Source organism: Pomacea canaliculata, linkage group LG3 (genome assembly GCF_003073045.1).
Source record: "Pomacea canaliculata isolate SZHN2017 linkage group LG3, ASM307304v1, whole genome shotgun sequence".
Lineage (NCBI taxonomy): Eukaryota > Metazoa > Mollusca > Gastropoda > Architaenioglossa > Ampullariidae > Pomacea > Pomacea canaliculata.
The window spans coordinates 6,403,693-6,423,318 of record NC_037592.1 but is presented as its reverse complement, the minus strand read 5'-3'; the positions used below and the strand labels follow the sequence as shown (position 1 = coordinate 6,423,318).

Here is a 19,626-nt window from a genome sequence, read left to right as displayed (position 1 = left end):
CACATACCAAGTGTACAAACACTTATTTGCATGCAACAGATACAAAATACTATCAAAGATAGTAAACTGATATGACTTATGACATTCTTATCATGCAGGAGTTTGTAGCAAATAGAAGACATTCACAAAGTTCAAAGAATGCTCATATTCAAATCAAGATGGGTTATTCCCCGTCCCCTTAGAATAACCCAACAAAATGCAGCAAAAAATATCTCAAATGAACAGTATGAGTTGCTGCTGTAATGGCAGCTATAAAGTAAGAATTATGGTATTGTAGTTGCAGTCAGGCCAATGACCCTAGTAAGCACATTTTCCTATTGCGATTAATAAATTGTCATTGTTATAACAAAGCACTGGTCACTTCTTGATTCCTAAACGAAACCATACCTGCCATCATCTAACGTAGTCTTGTCAATAAAAAATTTTAAAAAAATCATGTCTAATCAACCTTCCAAAGATGTGCTAAAAAGATATACCACAAGAAGAATTTTTTCTCAAGATACATTGCCATGTTTGTTGTTACCCACAGATCAATTTATCTGGTAACACATTTTTTTTTCCTTTTCCTACAGCAGAAAGTAATTTCAATTACTCTTGCCTACTCCTAAACAGGGGAGAATAGAAGTGCACAAGAAAAAGTTTCTGAGAACCCCAACACAGCAACTTCTGTTTTTTATGCATAATTCTACTGCTGCTGGTCATTTTCAAACAATCTTGAAGAAAGGCCACTGCACTGTGAGATGGCGGACGGATGGGATGGAGTGGCGGTGAATGCTGTAGTCTCGCTGAAATAATTCTGACATGATGACAAGAGCGACTGATGGGAGAATCTAATTTCGCTGAACACAAGCCTCTTTGTAAGCCTCTAATATGCCGGGATAAATCTTTGGGGACGGAAGAGGGAGGGTGGGTGTTGGCTGAGCTGCTTGCCCCGATGGTACCGGCAGAAGCATGGCAATGAGGACAGTGGTTCGCACACGGTTCAAGAGTTAGACGCCGGCCGATCCTGAAAGAGAATAGCTGAAAGACTTCCTGTAATAGGAGCACCGAAGGGCGAAAACGGTCTCAACCCCCACTGCCTCTCCTCTTCCTTCGAATCCCCTGATCGGTCTCAACAGCCCCACACACCCCAACCTCCACCCTCTTTTCTGTCCTGTCAGCTGGTGACGATCTCACGCAGGAGACGAGGGCAAACACCCTGCCCACAATTTACTGTTTACCTCCCTGTTCTTCTGCGACCCAGCGAGCTGAAATTGCGTGTACCCCTCGCCGGACCCTGGGGTGAGGCAGAAAGCAAGAACAGAGAAAGAGGAAAGAGAGAGGGGGCAGAGATAGAGGGATGAGTATGAAGAGCAGGGATATTAAAAAAAAGGAAAGTAACGAAAGGGAAGTAAACCAAAAAATATGGACTGAAGAGTAGACATGGATGTGGGGAGAAGGGTAGGAGTGGACTATTATATCACTTTACAGATTGTAGAATGTACAGAACTGCAAACATGTAGCAAAGTTAGTTGCAGAGATGTCATGAGAGGAAATGTAAGAGTGAGAAGCATAAACTAGTTAACAGAATTCTAGGCGACGGTGAGGGTGTGAACACAATTGCTGAACGAATACTCCCCTCCCCACCTCACACACACACTCGATGCCTCCTCCATAAACATGCCTTCCAAAACTTCATTAGAAGCACAGACAAGAAAATCTGTTGTCAACTCTGCACGCAGACAGGATGGGACACCGCCGACACGCTAAGAGAATTAAAATTATTTTCCGATGAGTTTTGCTCACAGCAGGAATAACACGGTTGCCCGAACAGAAACAATCTGACACATTAGCAAGTCCTCCGCGACAGGGACACACGCGCCGAGAGGGCGAGGTGCATCGGCGAAGAGAAATGAGTTCCATTTGAGAAGCACCACCATTTCAAAGAGAAATACAGACAGACGATCTCCCCCTCTCTCTCTCTCTGCCCTAATTGTCGCCTCTTTTTTCTGTCCGCTCTCTAAGCTCCAGCAATATGGAAACCATCAGATATGAGCTATGTGGAGGCCTTTCTTCCCGGCTTTCTTGACAGCTTTAGCTCGGAGCGAAAGAAGTAGCGAAACCGCTTGAAGAAAATGAATAAAAGAAAGGTTGGAGACAAATGCTGCAGTTCTGGCCCGGCTTCAAAGCTGCGTATTACAGCTCCCCACCCCTGCTCCCCACCTCCCACCGAATTCATTCACCTCCACTGTTGCCTTTATTGCTAAGCTTTTAACAAGGATGAAGTCCCCGCTCGGGCCTTTCTCTGCTGCTCGTCTTGAAACTTGTCTTCCCCTCTTTTATTTTTCAGGTCTGCAAACGGTCTTTGAAAGGCAGGCGCTGATTGGAGGCTGGGGGGCATTTCTGCAAATGACCCACCGATGCCTCCAGAGCAATGGATTATAATAACAACGCTGTAGAAACTTTGAACAACTCCTAGTTAGAATGGTGTGCTTGAGGGTTGTTTTTTATATTAAACAACCCCACTATACAAGGACTTCCTATTTGGAGATTTCAGACCCATCCTGTCTATGCAAGCTTAGAAAGAGATGGAAATAGTGATAGTTTAGTGATAGTGACAGCGTTTATCCGTTTGTATGGACAGTCAAAGCCATGGAAACATTCCAGAAATTCGAAAGCACTGCACGTCTTCCTCAGACGTACAGAGAACACGTGACCCAGCCTCGCCCACGTGGTAGTCATCATGTGAGACTGACGGGGTGAACAAACAAACCAACAAAAAGAAAAAAACATCTACATAAAACAGTCTGTGAGAACATCACTGCGATTACAATCTAGAAAGTTCGTGGCGAGACATCGAGGGTATAAAGTCAACGACCTCAGAAGCGACAAAACCCACAATTAGATTCCTGTCCACAGCTCCTCTGTCTCCAAATCCCCTCTCCCTCAACCCCCTTCCTTCCAGCGGCTGTCTGTAGACGGGTTCTGCATCTTGCTGCAGCACGGACCTGCTGCAGGCCTGTTTATTCCTAAGCTCTGCTTGTCCGTAGACGGATTCCACCAGCGACGGTGTTGACAATCGTAAAACTGCAGCAGGCGCGATAAGCACAATTAGCTCTCCTTCCTCCCACCCCTCCAACACACACCTCCACCCCAACTCTCACCATCGCCACCACTCTACATCACTTGGAGAGAACATGAACCCTAATGTAAGTGCCCCCTACCCCAACCTTCTCTCTCTCTCACAGAATATTGATACAGTGCAGTACAGCAGGCCGACTAACCGCAGTTCTTGTAAAAGACACTTAAAATGGAGCTGGTGAAACCCAGGTGATCAATCTCCCACCCTTTCCTCAACCTCCCCGCTTCCTTACATACACACCTCTAGAGAGAAGTGTCGACCAATTGGTTTTCGTCTGCATCGATGTAGACGCTAACCTACTGTACCCTGTGCCGTGTGCCTCCCTGTACCCTGCAGACAGAGGAGGTGAGTACCGAGAGCTCAACGAGACTAACACCAAGATACAGAACGATCGGCATTTCTCTGGATGGTCCTCGAGGGAGAGGGCACAAGAGGGAGGTAATCGTTCTGAAGTGTGACATCCTGTGAAAAGGCAGCGACGAGGATGTCGCGGCGCCTTTGATCTCCCTGCCCACTTCACTCTTCTACGCGCGTGCCAAAATATTCAAACCCTCGCCATGAATAACATAACAACAAAGTACACATACGCTGAAATCCATCAATATACCTATACACAGAGGAACAATTGCTTGCATTCGTCTTGCTTCTGAAAGCAGTCGTCTTGACAAGTTATTAAAAATTAAAATATTTCTTTCTGTACGCGGTGGTCCAAGAGTGAGCCAGCGAAAGACTAAGAAATCACCTTCTTTGACAGTACTAACTCATTAAATAATCATGTATGGGTTTTTACTCCCCTGAAATCGGTATGTAAAGCGCGATCTACCAGTCTAGGACCAAAAAATTCCAGCAGTAATGACGAACATCAAGCATCAATCCCTCTATGCCTTTCTCCATCTTCCATATTCCTGGCCTGGGGGGTCGTCGTGTACAGTCGCCTCGCAAAAACCCCCATTCTCCCCCACCCTCAACCCCATCAAATTTCGAGTTTTTTCACCTCACGTGCCACAGCGATTGGATCACGCCAGACAACGCCATGGCCACTCGACCGACGTGGCTCTCGCCTTCTTACACCACCACCACGGACGCGACGACAGAGGGGAACATGTTTCCTACACAGTTCTCGTCACTGGAGGCAACGAAGCTGCCGTGGCTATGGCAACACCGGAGAAATGTGTCATGCAATCTTCTTTCTTTTCACCGAACATACGCATACAGTGTTAATATTACGCAGACTCTAACCTTAAAATATTTTTTTTATAAAAATAAAACAAGTTCCATGGAATGTAACATCTGCTCCTCACCCTCAAAACATACATAAACACACAAACACACGCCGGCGCAATGAATTAGTCCTCCGTGTTTTTTTTTTTAAAGGTATCTACCTGATGGCCGGTAGCAATAACTTCAATATTGTTCATAATTTATTTCCACCGATGCAGGTGGTAATTACAACGGTAATTTTTTAAAGCTTCTCAGCAAGCAAACGTATGGTTACCTGCTGATGCAGGGTGGTCTTCACTGATCTACCGATACAAGCAAAATCTGACAAAAAGCCTGTTGCAAAAAAATAAATCGGTTAAAAAAAACCACACCCACCCACCTGCCGAAAGTAATCTGAATATCACTTCAGGGTGTTTTACAGTTGCATCAGTTACAACTCTTTCCACACCTCAGCTTGTAATGTGATAGGAACCTTTAAACGCGGGTGTTTTTTTTTTTTTCTCAATGCCGCAAGTGGCAAAGAGTCGGAGGCGATAGACACTGTGAAAGATGGATGACTCCAGGTAAGGTTGGAGGGGAGGGTAAATATGTGAAATAAAATGTAAAGATGCTGGGGGTGTCGGGTGGGAGGTCGACGACACTTCATGGGGGGAAAAGCGAGTGGATGGGGTACCGGGGTATGAAATAAAAAGTTATCTCTCGTATCTGGCCACGTGCCGCCCAACAAGAGGCGGCTTCACAGCCACGAGACGCATGGTTTGCCGCTGACAAAGGGTGGCCTCCACTGAGCCATCCGGGACACGCAACACTCGGCCATATTGCGACATTACTGTGGCGATCACAATAAGGGACGGGTGGAGCGGTGGAGGCTGGAAAAAGGGGGGTGAGGCGGGAAAGAGAAAAGAGAGAGAGAGAAAAAGCATGAACAAGAGCGATTTTGGAAAGATCCGAAGGTCTGTTCCCTGAATGCTGTCATCTCTACAATAACAGCACATAAAAGGTTCGTGCTTTGCAGGAACTGCTTGCGAACACAAAAGCGTAATGTGTCATAAGGATATAACAATCGTGAATTACAGGCTTGGGAGGGCGCCAAACACTTCCATGCGCACTGTCCATCACTGCACAAAATGGTTGTTAGGCACACATTTGAGCCGTTGACGATGTGCTGGATGTCAAGAAGTATTGAGAGTCAGATGCGAACTTGGATCGGGTGTGCAGCCGCGATAACTGGATGTTAACATTAATGCTAAGGCATTAAAAGATGCTTGAAAAATACTAGCAGTTGAGCTGGGTGCTCACCCAACTACAAGCGTGACTATCCCCTTGCCTCCTGTCTATATTATAGTTGAATTTTCCCTACGTAAACATACGAGTAATCACTCATCCGAGTAAACCCACTACTCCATCTTTGGGTCACAATCAGCGTTCCGTATCACAGAACCTTAATCACGCACTATATCTCGAGACTGCTTGCATACGAATCAACTTCTGGAACGAGGCCAAAGCACAGATCCACTTCCGGTTTAACTTCCAATATCACAAGAAAATCAGACAATGCAAACTCTAGTGTTGACGGAAGTACAAAAGCTCCAGCTTTATGGTCTGTTGTGTTTTAAGGTTATTGGCTTTAAGTCGTAAGAGGATTGAGGAATTTTTTTTTTTTGAAAAGAGGAAAAAAAGCGACATTGCAAGTATGTTGTTGACTTCGTGAATTTTATCGCGGTTCCGGATATTAAAATGTTTCATGGTTGGCGGAGACAGGACAACCTACAACATCACGTGAGGCTGAAAGCTGGTCTCGATAGACAGCCATCAGTCCAGAGATATGCATCCGTGTTGGAATCGAGTCAAAGTCGTTAAGAAGGGGAAGGAACCTTTGAGCCTACTGCTACTCTGATTGCCCTACTGTGTTGCTAATGTTAGCGCATGCGCCATAATGACTACCAAGTGAGGCCATACCATGATGTATATAAACTTACATCTACCTATGATGCCATAAGCTGTCTAGATTCCTGCATGAGCCATAGCATCTTCCATAACTCAAAAGTCTCAAACTTTAGTTAATGTAGGGGCAGTTTGTATGATTATGAGTATGATTTTTGAAAGTATTTTCAATGGAGGATAACAAGTTTTTCGTTATGCCACACATATTTTTATGTTAATCCTAATGTAGGTCCCTGGAGGAGAGGGGGCAAGGAGGCAAGCAAGGGAGAGCGTTGCTGACTGTACACCCGCATTCAGCTTTCAAGCCACGGCATTTCATCCGCCTCGGCTGTCCATTTGCGATTGTCCTGTGAAACAAGCCGCAAGGTTGCGCTAAACAGTTTGGACAGCAAAGTTAACGCCCGCACGGGCTGGCGCAACGGTCCCATTCAAAGCCAGTGAATAGCGGCAAGAATGGAGCGACCTGGCCAGCCCCAAGCCCATGTAGTCCAAAGTGCCACTTGTTTCCTCAAATGTTTTCAGCCTTCCATTAGGCGCGAGGCCCAAGGTTTTGATAAACATATTCACAACACTCTCACACAAAAAAACTGAAGCCTTTCTATGGCGTGACACAAGCTGAAAAAGGCCTGACCCATTCGGAGTGAATGAACGAGGTGTGTGTCCAAAAAAAGAAAAAAAAAAAACAGCAGCTGCTCCCTACTCGCACAAGAAGAAACAATGAAAGTCAACTGGTAATATTCCCACCCTCTCCGACCCTTTCCCCGATCTCTTTTTCACGTTTCTCCTAAAGAATCTTGAAATTCACGAGAACTTGTTATCCAAATTATATCACACCAAGAATAATATGCATAATGCATGAACAGATGTCCAAACAATCTCAAAAGTAAGGATCGGTATCTAGGCTTTCCTCTCCTAAATGTCGGTGTCGTCCTCGGCATCCTCCTCCACAAACAGACCGTGTGTCTACGGTTCATCTCATGCCCAACATGAAAGTCTGTCTCGTGCTGGCGCCATTCTGCAGCAAAAGGGGAAAAAGAACAAGGTGGGAGGGGGAGAAATTGTCAGGAGTTGTCCCTCTTGTGTCGTGGGGAGCAACCATAAATCAGACTCCTTCCTACACCAATTGTTCCCGTCACGCGACCCCCTAAAACTGCCTCCTCTCTCTTTCCCTCACTTCCCCGTCCATCGCGACAAGCTACTGGGCAGTGGAGCGACCACCGACGCCAATAAAACGCATGCACTTTTTTTTTTCTTCCTCCCCTCCCCCTTTTCTCGCGCTGCCTGCGGCATATTCCATCATCAACCAAAAAAAAAAAAAAGTCTGCATGAACAGGACCTGTCACAATGAATGAACACCAAAGAAGGATGGCGGACCTGGACCTGGACCTGCCTCAGCACCAGCCTCGTTCTGATCCTTCACTACGACGACGACGATGATGATGTAGGTGCACGGGACACAATGTGGAGCTGAAACTGGCGACGGAGTGCAGGGAGGGGATAGCGAGACCCTGACCCTGGGTCCTCCACTTACAGAGCCGAGACAGGAAAACTCCATTTGGGGGTTGAATTCATCGTAATGCCCGGCTCGACGAGTGTGCGGCTGGGTGGCCGGCCGGACGAGGTAGAGGAGGCGGGTGGGAGAGGGAGGAGAAGTCAAGGGTTCCCTCCAACCCCACCCCACGACCTGGTAGCATGCTGCGCAGTCCGAGGACAGAGGTTTTCACTCTCGCTCCGCGTTCCAGTGGCGACGACAGACGAGGCACTCGGCGGAAAGTATGACAGGCCAGGCTGGTCATAACTCTGCCGGCTCTGTCCGATATGATTAACAGGGCCTGGTGGCAAGAGGGCGCACCACTCCGCGTTCATCATGCACTCGACGAGCATCTGAACGTGTGTGCGCGCGAGAGAGAGTATGCAGAGGCCACAGGCGAGGGCCCTCCAAACCTCCTAACATCTGTACGAGTCATGCAGCCGATCAGACTATACGGAGGTCTCAGACTCTTCACCTCCCCTCCCAGGTCTCATTTACTGATGTTGACGATATACATTAATGAATACGAAAACACTTGGAGTTCAGATATATTTAAAAACAAAATCAAAATTACTGTTAAGATCCTTCGTGACAAACGACAATTTGACCATTATATAAAAATGTCCTTTCTCAAATGTCTGAAAATGTAATCGGTCGCAAAGGACAGCATGTGTGGGAGGACGTGTATGCATGTGACCCACCGGCAGTATTCTGAAAATCCTTTATGATCCTTTTTATTTCACTTTGCAAACGATTAACAAAATTTGTTTCCCAAGCTATTATTATCAAGAATCTTTTTTAATGTGTTACCGATACACACCACTAGCTCACGAATGGAGGACAGCCATATTTTAAATGACAGCAGCCAGTAGAAAACACACCCAGTGCAGACTAGATGGTATCAACTTTTCAAGAAATGTGGCGTACAGGAAATGGACGCCAACAGTAAATTCAAACAAGGAACAAACGGGCAGTATCGTCTTTCATCGTTTATTCTTAGCATCTCGAGCTTTTATACATCTTGCTGTTTGCGTCTACAATCGAACCCCTTCCCTCGACTCTCTTTCCGGGTTAGTCATAACATCGAGCAAGTCTTCATCAAACGTTGCAAAGGACAACAGCGCCAGACATCGTCAAGGGCCGCAACCGCTCGGCTTCCGGTATGGTTGCACGGAAAGGGAGGGGGGATGACTGGCTCGGGGCGGGGGGAAACAAGCACCATGCTGGCTTCGGCTGCTGCGGCGACCATCGCGGGCCTTTTTAGCTCAAGCCTCCCGCGGTATTTTTATCAGTAGCGACAGCAGCTGTGAACTTGTGAATAGGGCTAATTGACTAGCGGGCACGGTGACTGATAGGCCGATAAAGACTGAACTACCCCTCCCTCTCATCAGGATTCAATAAAATCGAGGAACGACAGATCCTCTTTCTCGCACGCGCGCGCGCTCACACACACACGCGCGCAATCGTCTCCTTTTACATTTCACAAAAACCATTTAAACGGAGGTTACCTTACTGCAAAAAACACCAATATTACCACAATATATTCATCCACTCACTGAAATTGGTCACAAAGGCCCACATTGCAAATTTGTATTTACCCAATCCCGTTGTTAATGCACCCATTCTTTTCCTGACTTAAACCATTGTCTTGGGTATCACGGGGCAGTTTCTTTTGTCCAAGGACAGGCAGCAGAAAGCCATCTTCCTCTTAATTTGCCTTACGGCCACAGGCTCGCCGGCCGGATCTAACAGTTTCCCAGCACTCAACAGCCATGTTTGCTCAGCCGGGCCGATTTTCAGCCCGTTTCTCAAAGAGGAAGCCGTCCTTTTCACTGTTCCAAAACAGCAAAAAAAAAAAAAAAAATCTGAAGCGAGATTCTGCCGGCAAACCTCTCTCTTGTTCTTTTGGGAGCGCGGTGATTTTCCGGACACCGCCCTCAGTAACCCATCAGCGCAGCGCACGCCCTGTAATCGCGCGTGCGAGCGAGATCCTAGGCTCCAACGCGAGAGAATACGAGAATAAACCCGCGATACCGTCTCTTCGTTCTCGCAAGCAGCCTGCCTCGTCAGAAAGGTATATTTGCACGAGTATAGTCGCTAATGCCAAGCATAAAAGATATCAGCCATGCGGTACAGAACCCCAATCCTTTCTTTCCTATTTTTCCATTCCACTCGATGTTGTAAAAGCTCTATATTCTGCTTTGAATAATACGCTGAATAATAATACAAGCTGATACATTTTTATCTAGAAGAAGGCTACTACCTTTCTAATTGTCATGGATTCTGTGAAGATTTCCTTTTCACAAGGAACACCACGAGTTCACCGCCACCTGCGCGAGGCTGGACGGAGTGGGAATGGAGGAGAGAGGGGAGGGGACTATTTCCATGGCAATTCCAGACACTGTCTCATGTTGACACAGCTTCCACAGGCGGACCGTGCTAATGCATGCTGGGCTTTGTCTCCGGCACAGATATTTATCAGGCCATCAGCCCGCGCCGCGTCTTCTGTCCCGCACTCGTGCCGTAAGGGCCCGTGCTGACGCTGCGTGCTGACGCTCACGACGCGCGGCATGATAGGGCAGCGGCAGCACGCGACAGGACAGAGAGGACGTCTGTGTCAAAGAACGGGAACGATGAAAATGTTCCTCCGCTGAGGCAGTGGACAGGTCGCATTTCTGCTTCTTTCTTTTCTTCCAACACAACAGTAGCTGCCTCCAGACAATGTCTGCCACAAAGAAACCTTACTCTTTTAATGTCTCGTTTTCAATTTGGCTTCCCGCCCCCTTCTTTTTTCCGTTTTGACGAAATGGCTATAAAGCCAAGAAAGAACATAATCATGCCTCGTCTGGCACGTTGACAAACGTAATGTGGCAATCTGAAGGCACGAGATGGGCGGACAAACATGGAAAGTCCGGCCTGTCACTGTACAAGAACCAGCTAAACGACAAATTTTTCTGAAACTATAACAATAATCTGATACTCTTCTTAAGATTAGTTTCTCACACAGGAAGGAGTTCCCCATTTGCATGATAGCTAAACACGCCTGGAAACATGCAGCACTCAGGACAAACCCTGTCGCAGGAGTAAGGGAAGAGTTGAGGGGACAGGGGACGCTGTTACTGAGATCGCAAGATTGGAATAATGTGTCACAGACCCTGGACAGGAATAGAAGCTACCTAACGTCATCCTTTACCTGTGATTCTTTCGTCTAGGCAACCAGCCCATTTGCTTCTTCCGTTTTTTTTCAAGTCTGATCCTGGAACTTGGAGACCGGACCATCTAACTGGCTCCTGACCGTGTAGTCTTATCAAATCCTCCGCCATCAGCAACTTATCAGCTTCGCAACCGGCAGCCCTAGTCCTGCGCCACCCCATCTCCTCCCCCTCCGGATTTCCTCCCCAAGATGTACTTTCATGGGCTTCTTCTCTCCAATATGGATGACTGCCAGGACGAGAGGGAAGGCTGTTAACTTTGTGTGAACTGACAAGCTTGGTAAAAATGCTGGTCAGGAAAAAAGATACTCCAAACTCAAAAACAGCTTAGGTAACACCATGTTGGTGAAGGGACTTGTAACGGTGAACCACCGAGACAAAAGATCAAACATAAAACCTCAGAGATTTTATATTTCTCGTAAAGTTCTCACTGTAATCTAAAAGAAAAACAAAGTAAAGGGAGAGACGAAATTAAAAAAAAGGAAGAAATAACGATTAACTGTCGCCATTTTGTGCTGAGACAGCAGCTGAAGCCCAGCTTGTTCAGCCCTGCAAACAGGTGCAACATCCACGAGATATGGCGCGCGTGCAGGAAGCAGATGACGACGACTGATAGCATGCCTTCGTTTTATGGCTCGTAACTGCCACGGCGTTTATGAGAAGCAACGAGGTGCAGCTCAACATGAACTTGTCCAAAACAATACTTCCAACCCAAAATGTCCTGAGTATAATCCCTCTTAAACATAAAAATTGTAGTCTGATCTACGGTCAAGCCACTGCGCATGACACATGGCGTGACCCTCACGTGATGTCCAAAAACAGAAGCGTCATGTGATTTCTGTACTAAATATAGCAAATACATCATCAAAATGGCGGTCTTTATTTGTAGGTCTAACACCAGTTCTTATATTTTCATCCAGGTTAAAGTTCTACAGCTTGACTGCTAAAACAATCAGTATTTTTTTAGATGAATTATTTAAATATCATACTTAAATTTCACATTTAAGTCGGCTACATGAATGTTTTGTGTACATAAATATTTATGGGATTATTCGCTGCTGTCTGTGTACGCTGATACAAACTGTTTTCCTGTCTTAACACAGCTTTCTTGTGCGAGCACCTAATATGGCTTCTGCTAGCAATTTAAAACATTTTTTATGCTTAACAACAACGTTCATCCTTTTTGTGTTTCACAGGTCTGTCCTGGGGGTATTTAGGCAGCTTCCCCGTACAACAGATTAAGACTCATTCTGATCCTGATCAGCACGTGGCCAGACAGTCTGAAGCCAGTCTACTTAATCATGGTAGCAGAACAGTGAGTGTGTGAGCAGAAGCAAGGGTGCGTGAGCGTGTAACAGAAAGACTTGCATTACAAATGAATAATATTATCTCCCAAGGGGGCACTGCTTACTATTATAACTGAGGTCAGAGGAAGAAGCGGTAGTCATCCCACCCATCTTTGAATCCAGCCTCCCGCACTGGACTGGAACAAAAAAGAAAGCGTATTTAGCTTTCGGAATTGGGGAAATGCACCCTACTTTGCACAGAAACACTGCCCACTTCATCAGCATGCAAGTGAAAGAACTGACAACCATTCCAGAGCATCTCTACAATCTATGAAAATCTAAGAAGAAAACTTGGAGGGGGGTGGTGGGGACGAAGGTTTCTTCTTAAAACTATTAAGCTCACTCATGTTAAGACACTCATGCTCGTCTTCTTCAACCATTACTCTGTCCAGTGTTTTAACCAAAATGCAAATTTAATACACATGCATATTTAACCATTCTGCGGCACAAGCCTGGAAGGATCCAAAATGCAAAGAGATGAGGTAAAACTGGGAGAGGTAAAGGGCTGGGGGTAGCGTGAAAGAGAAGGGTGGTGATAAAGATGGGTAGTGAGGGTGCAAGGGAAATAGACATTACCCAGACAAGTTTTCCTTGTCGGCTCCCCTGTTTATTGTGTGGATCTTCTAACTAAGGCGGCCACCTCTTCTTGTCAAGATCTTAAAAAAAAAAAGTTACAGGAAATTCGCCCGCTAGTCTTACTGCTTAGTGACTACTACCCTCCGCTTCACAGCCTGGCAGCTCGCCGCTGTCCCAGCCATCCCCTGTCACTATCCATGCATAATTAATGCTAACAGCGCTGTAAGTTCTCCTTTGATGGCAGTCTTGAAGGAAGAGGCTGGTAGCAGGCAAACTCTCACCATTTCTCAGGGTCTTTTTTTTTCTCTGTGAGAGGGTTGGGAGTAGGGGTTGAGGGATGGGTGTTGGTAAAAGCAGGTCTATGTTAGATCAGGCTGGGAGGGAAAACTTAAATTTATTAGAAGAAAGCAAAGTTTTATATTTTTTTAATCTGCAAGGAAGCAGACCATTTTTTTCCATTCTATATTCAGCAAGATTACCGTTTTTAATCAGGGAAAGGCTATTCATAAATCTTTTCTCGATCATTCATTTTATCTTATTGATGTTGCCTGTATAAATGCTTTCTTGCTCGTGCATGCATGCACACACACATGTACACAGAGAATACATAAATTTACACTGACTTCAGTTTCTCATATGAATAAAAGGCAGCTTATCCACCCACTCGAATGAGCACGGTTAGTTATGTAAGGAAAAGTGGGCTTCAGGTTACAAATGAGTTTCATTCCTAAGACTGTTTTCAAATGAATTTTTGTAAGTCAGAGTACATTACTACAGTTCGACTTAAGCATCAGTTAGTCCATGTATTGTCTATGCATATAAACATTTCAGAAACATTTCCAAATATCAGAAAACATCTGAAACAGAATAATAATAGCGTACCAAACTAGATCCTACATTTGTTGCTACAAACTGTTTGTCTGTAACTTGGACTTCTAAAATTAACAGGTCTGTTGCAACTTGTTCGTACCTACGAATTTAACTTGTTCTCTAAACAGTCACTGCCTGTACAGAAATGACAGTAAAAAACCTCACAACAGTCTGTAAAATTCTTTTTCTTTGTCCTTACTCATTATGAGAAGTGAGGTTTTTGAACAGAATACAAACATCCTATGCAGTCTACTCAAGATACCCATGCAGAAGTATTCTGCAAAAATAGCATATCTGGTCCTCACTGTAAAACAAATTCTGGTTAACAAAAATGTGGCTTTGCCAGAATACACATGTTGAATTAATGTGCGCAAATAATGTATATTATGTTTTTTGTTGCCTTGTTTGTTCTTAAGCTTTATAATTAGTTTTAGTTCATGAACTCACAACATACATGGAAATGACATGGATATGACCATTTAATACCCAATATCTGAATACCAAAATTACCCTTTAACAAAGGTAGTTGTATAACTGTATTACCATTATCAGAATATTCTTTTGTACTAAATTCTACACTAAAATATTCTGTACAAAACTGTCTTTTAAGCGGATTTGATACAGATTTTATGTATTCCTTCTGTACATTAAAAGCCTCAAGATACAGACACAAATATTTTGCTCACCTATCACAAAAATCAATTATTTGTTATAACACTATAAAATAACAATAAAATCCTTCTCTTTCTACTATGTGGTGTTTAATTTTCAATAATCTACTCTCATGAAAGCAATAATACACCACAATAACCATATGATTAAAACATATATTTTACATTGTTATGAAGATGCTTGAAGCTATATGCTCGTAAAGATTTGGTTAAGACCCTAAAGAAAACAGAACAAGCAAAAATAAATAAAAATAAAAGTGCTTAGAAAGGATTACATGCAAAGCACTATATTGTTGAGACCTTTCCTTGAAAAAAGCCTTAAGAAAGCTGTAGGCGAGATTACACCCACTCTATCTACTTTGAAAGAAAAAGAAACCTACACAGTAAAGGCACTGAAACTTCCTCTATCACCATGTCTGTTATGGCTTATTCAGGAATAAGCTGGCCTGTTGAAGGCAAAGAAATCCAACTATTAAGTAACAACAAGCAATAGCCTAAAACGGACTAAATGGAGACAGATAAATAATGTGACAAAATGTGTACAGAAATGAGAAAATGCTTTCTGAAAGTCCATGTCATAATGTGTACTTTATTCTGAAAGACATGCAGATGCCAAAGATGTTTTTAGAACAGTTCACGTATATGTTCACTTTTATGGCCTCCTAATTTGCATGATGTGTAAGAAAAGGTCTATATTCAAAGCTCACAGCTGTGAAAGGAAAAAGTGTTACAACAGCTATCTCTCCTCCCCACTACAAAAGAAAATTAGAAGACAAAACTTTCATAATGCAAAATATGAATGACACAAAACCCCTTAAAACTGTGAGGTGCCAGAAGACTCGACTGCCTGTTCTTCAGAAGCACCACACCCTTTCTAAAAAGAATGATGGCCTTTCGATAATTCACGACAATGTGGAAAATGCTACACCATGTGACTTGAAGGAGAGAAACTAAGTAACATACCCTTTAAACTAGTGACTGAAGCACAAAATAAAGGTAGTAATCTTGTAATTTATCTTTCATGATCTAATAAGCTTATCAACAGCTTTAATATAGACTAACAATTTGCACAGATGTATACAACTGTCAATGACATGGGTGTGACCAAATGGTGCACTGAGAACACTAATCTACACAGTTCTACAGACCTGCACACAAAGTATTTTGTATAGGATATTGAATAAGGTGTATTTTTAGTATTCAACGCATGATTTTTTCCAAGGTGGTGCAGCTACACTGACTCCCAAGGAAGCACCAATAATAGTAACAGCGAATCTGTATTATAACACTTAAGTTTGGAAGGAAAAGGTATCTTTAAACAAATATGGCATCAAAATGCAATCTCTCACTGCTACTCAGTATATGTTGTGCCCAAGCACTGACACAACAAAATAAACCAAAAAACAACAAAAACACAATCTTCCTGTCCAGTGGTTTCACTGGTTTGCTCCAATCGGGGTTATCAGTTAATTGGGTCTGCTCCAAAAGATGTCATTATAAATATACAAGGCCATTATACACAACTCTTAGTCTTAAACATATTTTTGTTCTAATGTTCAATATGCACCATATCTTACCAATGGCTCTTAATTCCAGCAATCCCACACCATAAAATGTTGAACAAGTAAAGCACTTTCTGAACATGACCATAAGCTGACCTGAATTGGAATTAAATATTTCTCACTTCACAAACCAGTAGCGAAAATTTGCCTCTATCATATAATTTTATGTCCATCTGCAGAAAATCCTTCCTACATTCCAAAGCAACATTTCTGGATTTTATCCAGTCTGACCTTTACCAAAGTACAGGTATGACAATCACTACAGAAACTTTTATGCATAATTTGGCAGTTTCCAAACTTTCATGCTTTTGATTTCTTGCTTCCATGCAGCATGCCTCATACTTTAACTTGAGTTACATGGTTAAGGCTCTGAACCTCGACATGCTCATGCACCATTAACAGCATGCTGGAGTTCCTAAAAAGTAACACTGGAATATATCTAGGCAGCCATTATTCAGAAACATGAAAGGAACTTTTTCACGACGATATAATTTCTTTTTGTTACTCTGCTTTCACATCACAAAAACGTTTCCACAAAGCTTCAGGTTATAATTCAAAAAGCCACTGAGAAATCAGACTGCATCCCAATTAGGATCAGTGGCAAAAATGTTATTTCTTATCAAGAAACCAATAAGAAAAGATACTAGAATAAGGTACAAGCAATATTCATCAGAGAGATTTATTTTTAAGCAAAGACCTCAACTTCACTGGTAAAGACATGCCCCAGATGACTGTCAGAAGGCAAGATGCAGACTTCAAACAGCAGTACTGTCTTTCAGCTAGTTTGTTAGTGGCCACCAGGCCTGCGGTAAAGGTAATCTGATTACATGATGTGGCACTGTTACCACCAAGATTAGTATGTAAAGGCTGTAAACATTACATTGTCAGTACCCAAGTGTTATAGTGAAATACAAAGTCTGGTTAGCTGGAGGGATCTGTTTAAAGTGTGGGCTTGGGACAAGTGCATGGGGTTTCGAGCAATATATTTTGAATGTACCTGATTCCAAGTACTGCTTCAAAGATAAGCGAGGTATGCTCAAACTAGCCATTTCTGTCGTGGGCCAAGCCCCTTGTTGATTGGCAAAATCACTGAAAAATTAAGGAAAGAAAAACACATCCAACACAAGTCAACAGAGTTAACAAAATTTGGTAATAGCAACAAAAAAGTAAAAAGAGAACAGAAAACTACTTGACATACAACTAAAAAGGATAACGTGACAATAACAAAGGATAGAATACACAGTTCTCAAAGAGCAAAATTAAAAAGTGGACATTCATCAAGACAAAGTAGACAGGAAACACCATCAAACACAATATTTATATTGTACTAGAAAAAGTAAACATGAGTCTTAGAAAATGTGTCCAAACACAACTTAAGAAATGACATTCTAATTCAGGCACACTCAATTTTCAGATAAAAGCTTTGTTCAGCATCTGTAAATCGTCTGTTAACATGGGAGCAACAGAACTATTTTAAGAGGCAATGAATGATGCAAAAGAAACAAATGGCTGCTAATATTATCCTTGACTTCATCAACGGAAAATGACAACTGGGCAACTGATGACCCTTCCCTGTCTTCTCCCCTCCCCCCACCCAAAAAAAATTCTGATGCGGATACTAACGCAAAGGCGTGGTTGTGGACCAGGGGCGGTGAGCCTTTGTCCCCACCGCCTAGCATATGTTCACCTCCACCCCACACCTGTCCGGCGTGTCCTGATTACTATTTTGGGAGCGGCGTTGGTAATATCAGCAGTAACAGCCAACCACCAACTCTCTGCGGCTGTTGCCATGTGGCGGCGACCCGCCGGCCAGTGTCGTCCGTGTGGCTGACAGCCACTAAGTCAACTTGTTACTGAATACAACAAAGGGGCAACACACAGCCATTGAGAAACAACAGCCACTTCTAAGATTCCACCTCCCACGTGAATTTTTACCTGGGCTTTCAGTTTTCCTTCATATCCTCATATGCAGCTATCCGTTATATCCCACCCCTCCCCCGCAGCCGAGACTGTAAACATGTCTAATACCCATTTTTGAGAAATTATGGTAGAGTGCGAATGAGGGAGTTTGTCTGAGAAGCTCACCGTGTAGTGACCACCCCCATTTCCCTCGACAAAAATAAATAAATAAAAAAAAAAAAAGAAAAAACTTTTCGGCTGCAAGATATGAACCGGTCCCAAAGGTGTGCTGTTACCAGAGACGCTGGAGTCACGATGTTTCCCGATCTTGTAAATTCGGAGTGCACCCGAGTAGAGAGTGTTTGCAGGTCACAGATGGTTTTGCCTTAAGACGAACCGGTAAACGTTTGCAGCATGAGACAAAGGCGGGCAGGTCTGCGAACTCTCCGTCACCTGGGCAACAAAGGCTACGCAAGCGGCCGCGCGTGCGGGCCACGACGACAAACACGGAGGTCAATCAGGCACGAGGCCAGGTGGAAACAAGGTGTGCTATCTCTTATTAATTTATGACTGCCCTCGACAGCCAACTGTTTAGCCGGGGAACAGTGCACGCCGACCCTGCGCAACATAACGGCAGACACAACAACTTCAGTGTCTCTCGCCTGGATTCCCACCCCGCTCTCTCCTCCACCCAGGTAAATGATAAGTCGTGTGTTCGGGTACGTGTCTACTGTCCAGTCACTAAGTAAGCTTCCAGAGAGGAGCCCACCGGCACTGAGCATAGTATACTGGATGCAAAGGAGAAACTAACGTAGCACGGTAAAACGTAAGCAAACAAAATAAAACAACAAAGGCAACAACAACAAAAGCAAGCAATACTTCCGAGACTGCTCACTGTTCAATGTATTGTCGTATCACGTCTCGTGTGCTTACTCATCCCCCTTAACCCTTCCTCACAAAACAGTGGGGGAGGAGCCAACATTTAAACAGAAGCAACGTTAAAAATAGACCTTTGAATATGTCGTCTTTGGGTAAAGAGTTAAGGGTAAGGCCTTTAACCCCTCGCCGGCGAAGTGTTTACGTTGCCGTCAAACAAACATAAGAATAACGAGTTGCTAGTCCCAATTTCTTGCTAGCGAAGAAACTTCCAAAACTGGGTGTAGGGGTGGTGGAGGTCTCCAGAAAGATGAGCAAACAGGGTATAGACAAAGACAAGGTTCTCCCCTTCCACTGCAAACCGCGGCCCCTCTACCCGCCCAACAACGCTGCAGGACAGACCAAGACAGTAACAACTGATATGCCACGGTGTACCCGCCACCCCTAGCACCAGCCTTTTAATTGCACTAATACTTTGTGCAACGCACTTACCCAGAACAAAAGCAAGTTCTTCCCACAATACTGAATCAAAAATTTCCTGGGTAGGTGGAGAGTAGGGGTAGGTGCAGATGAGCTGAAAGTAAAGGATACCCCGGGCGCAATAAATTATCAGTATAAGACCCATGCGCCTCCCCATTTTGAAGCTGACACACGGTCACACCTACTTCTTAAAAACAAGAAATACGTTAAATAGTATTCATTACTTTTTCGAGTAGTGAGTTGTCTGCCTACTGTTACTGTCCCATGATCGGGTGTTGTACAAGCGCGTTCCCCATCCCTTTTTCCCCACAGCAGTT

At 44.0% G+C, this 19,626-nt stretch overlaps 1 protein-coding gene across 4 annotated transcripts in view; it reads right to left on the bottom strand.

The window, feature by feature from the left end:
- Nucleotides 1-19,626, bottom strand: part of LOC112558972 (one cut domain family member 2-like) — a 47,225-nt gene that overhangs the window by 17,476 nt on the left and 10,123 nt on the right. For 2 of the 4 annotated variants that reach the window (XM_025229749.1, XM_025229747.1), the window contains exon 2: nt 12,441-12,512. The exons of the other annotated variants lie outside the window; for them this stretch is intronic. In XM_025229749.1, the coding sequence (XP_025085534.1) occupies nt 12,441-12,512 (72 nt within the window). The remainder of the gene's footprint in view (nt 1-12,440; nt 12,513-19,626) is intronic. 4 annotated transcript variants of the gene reach the window in all.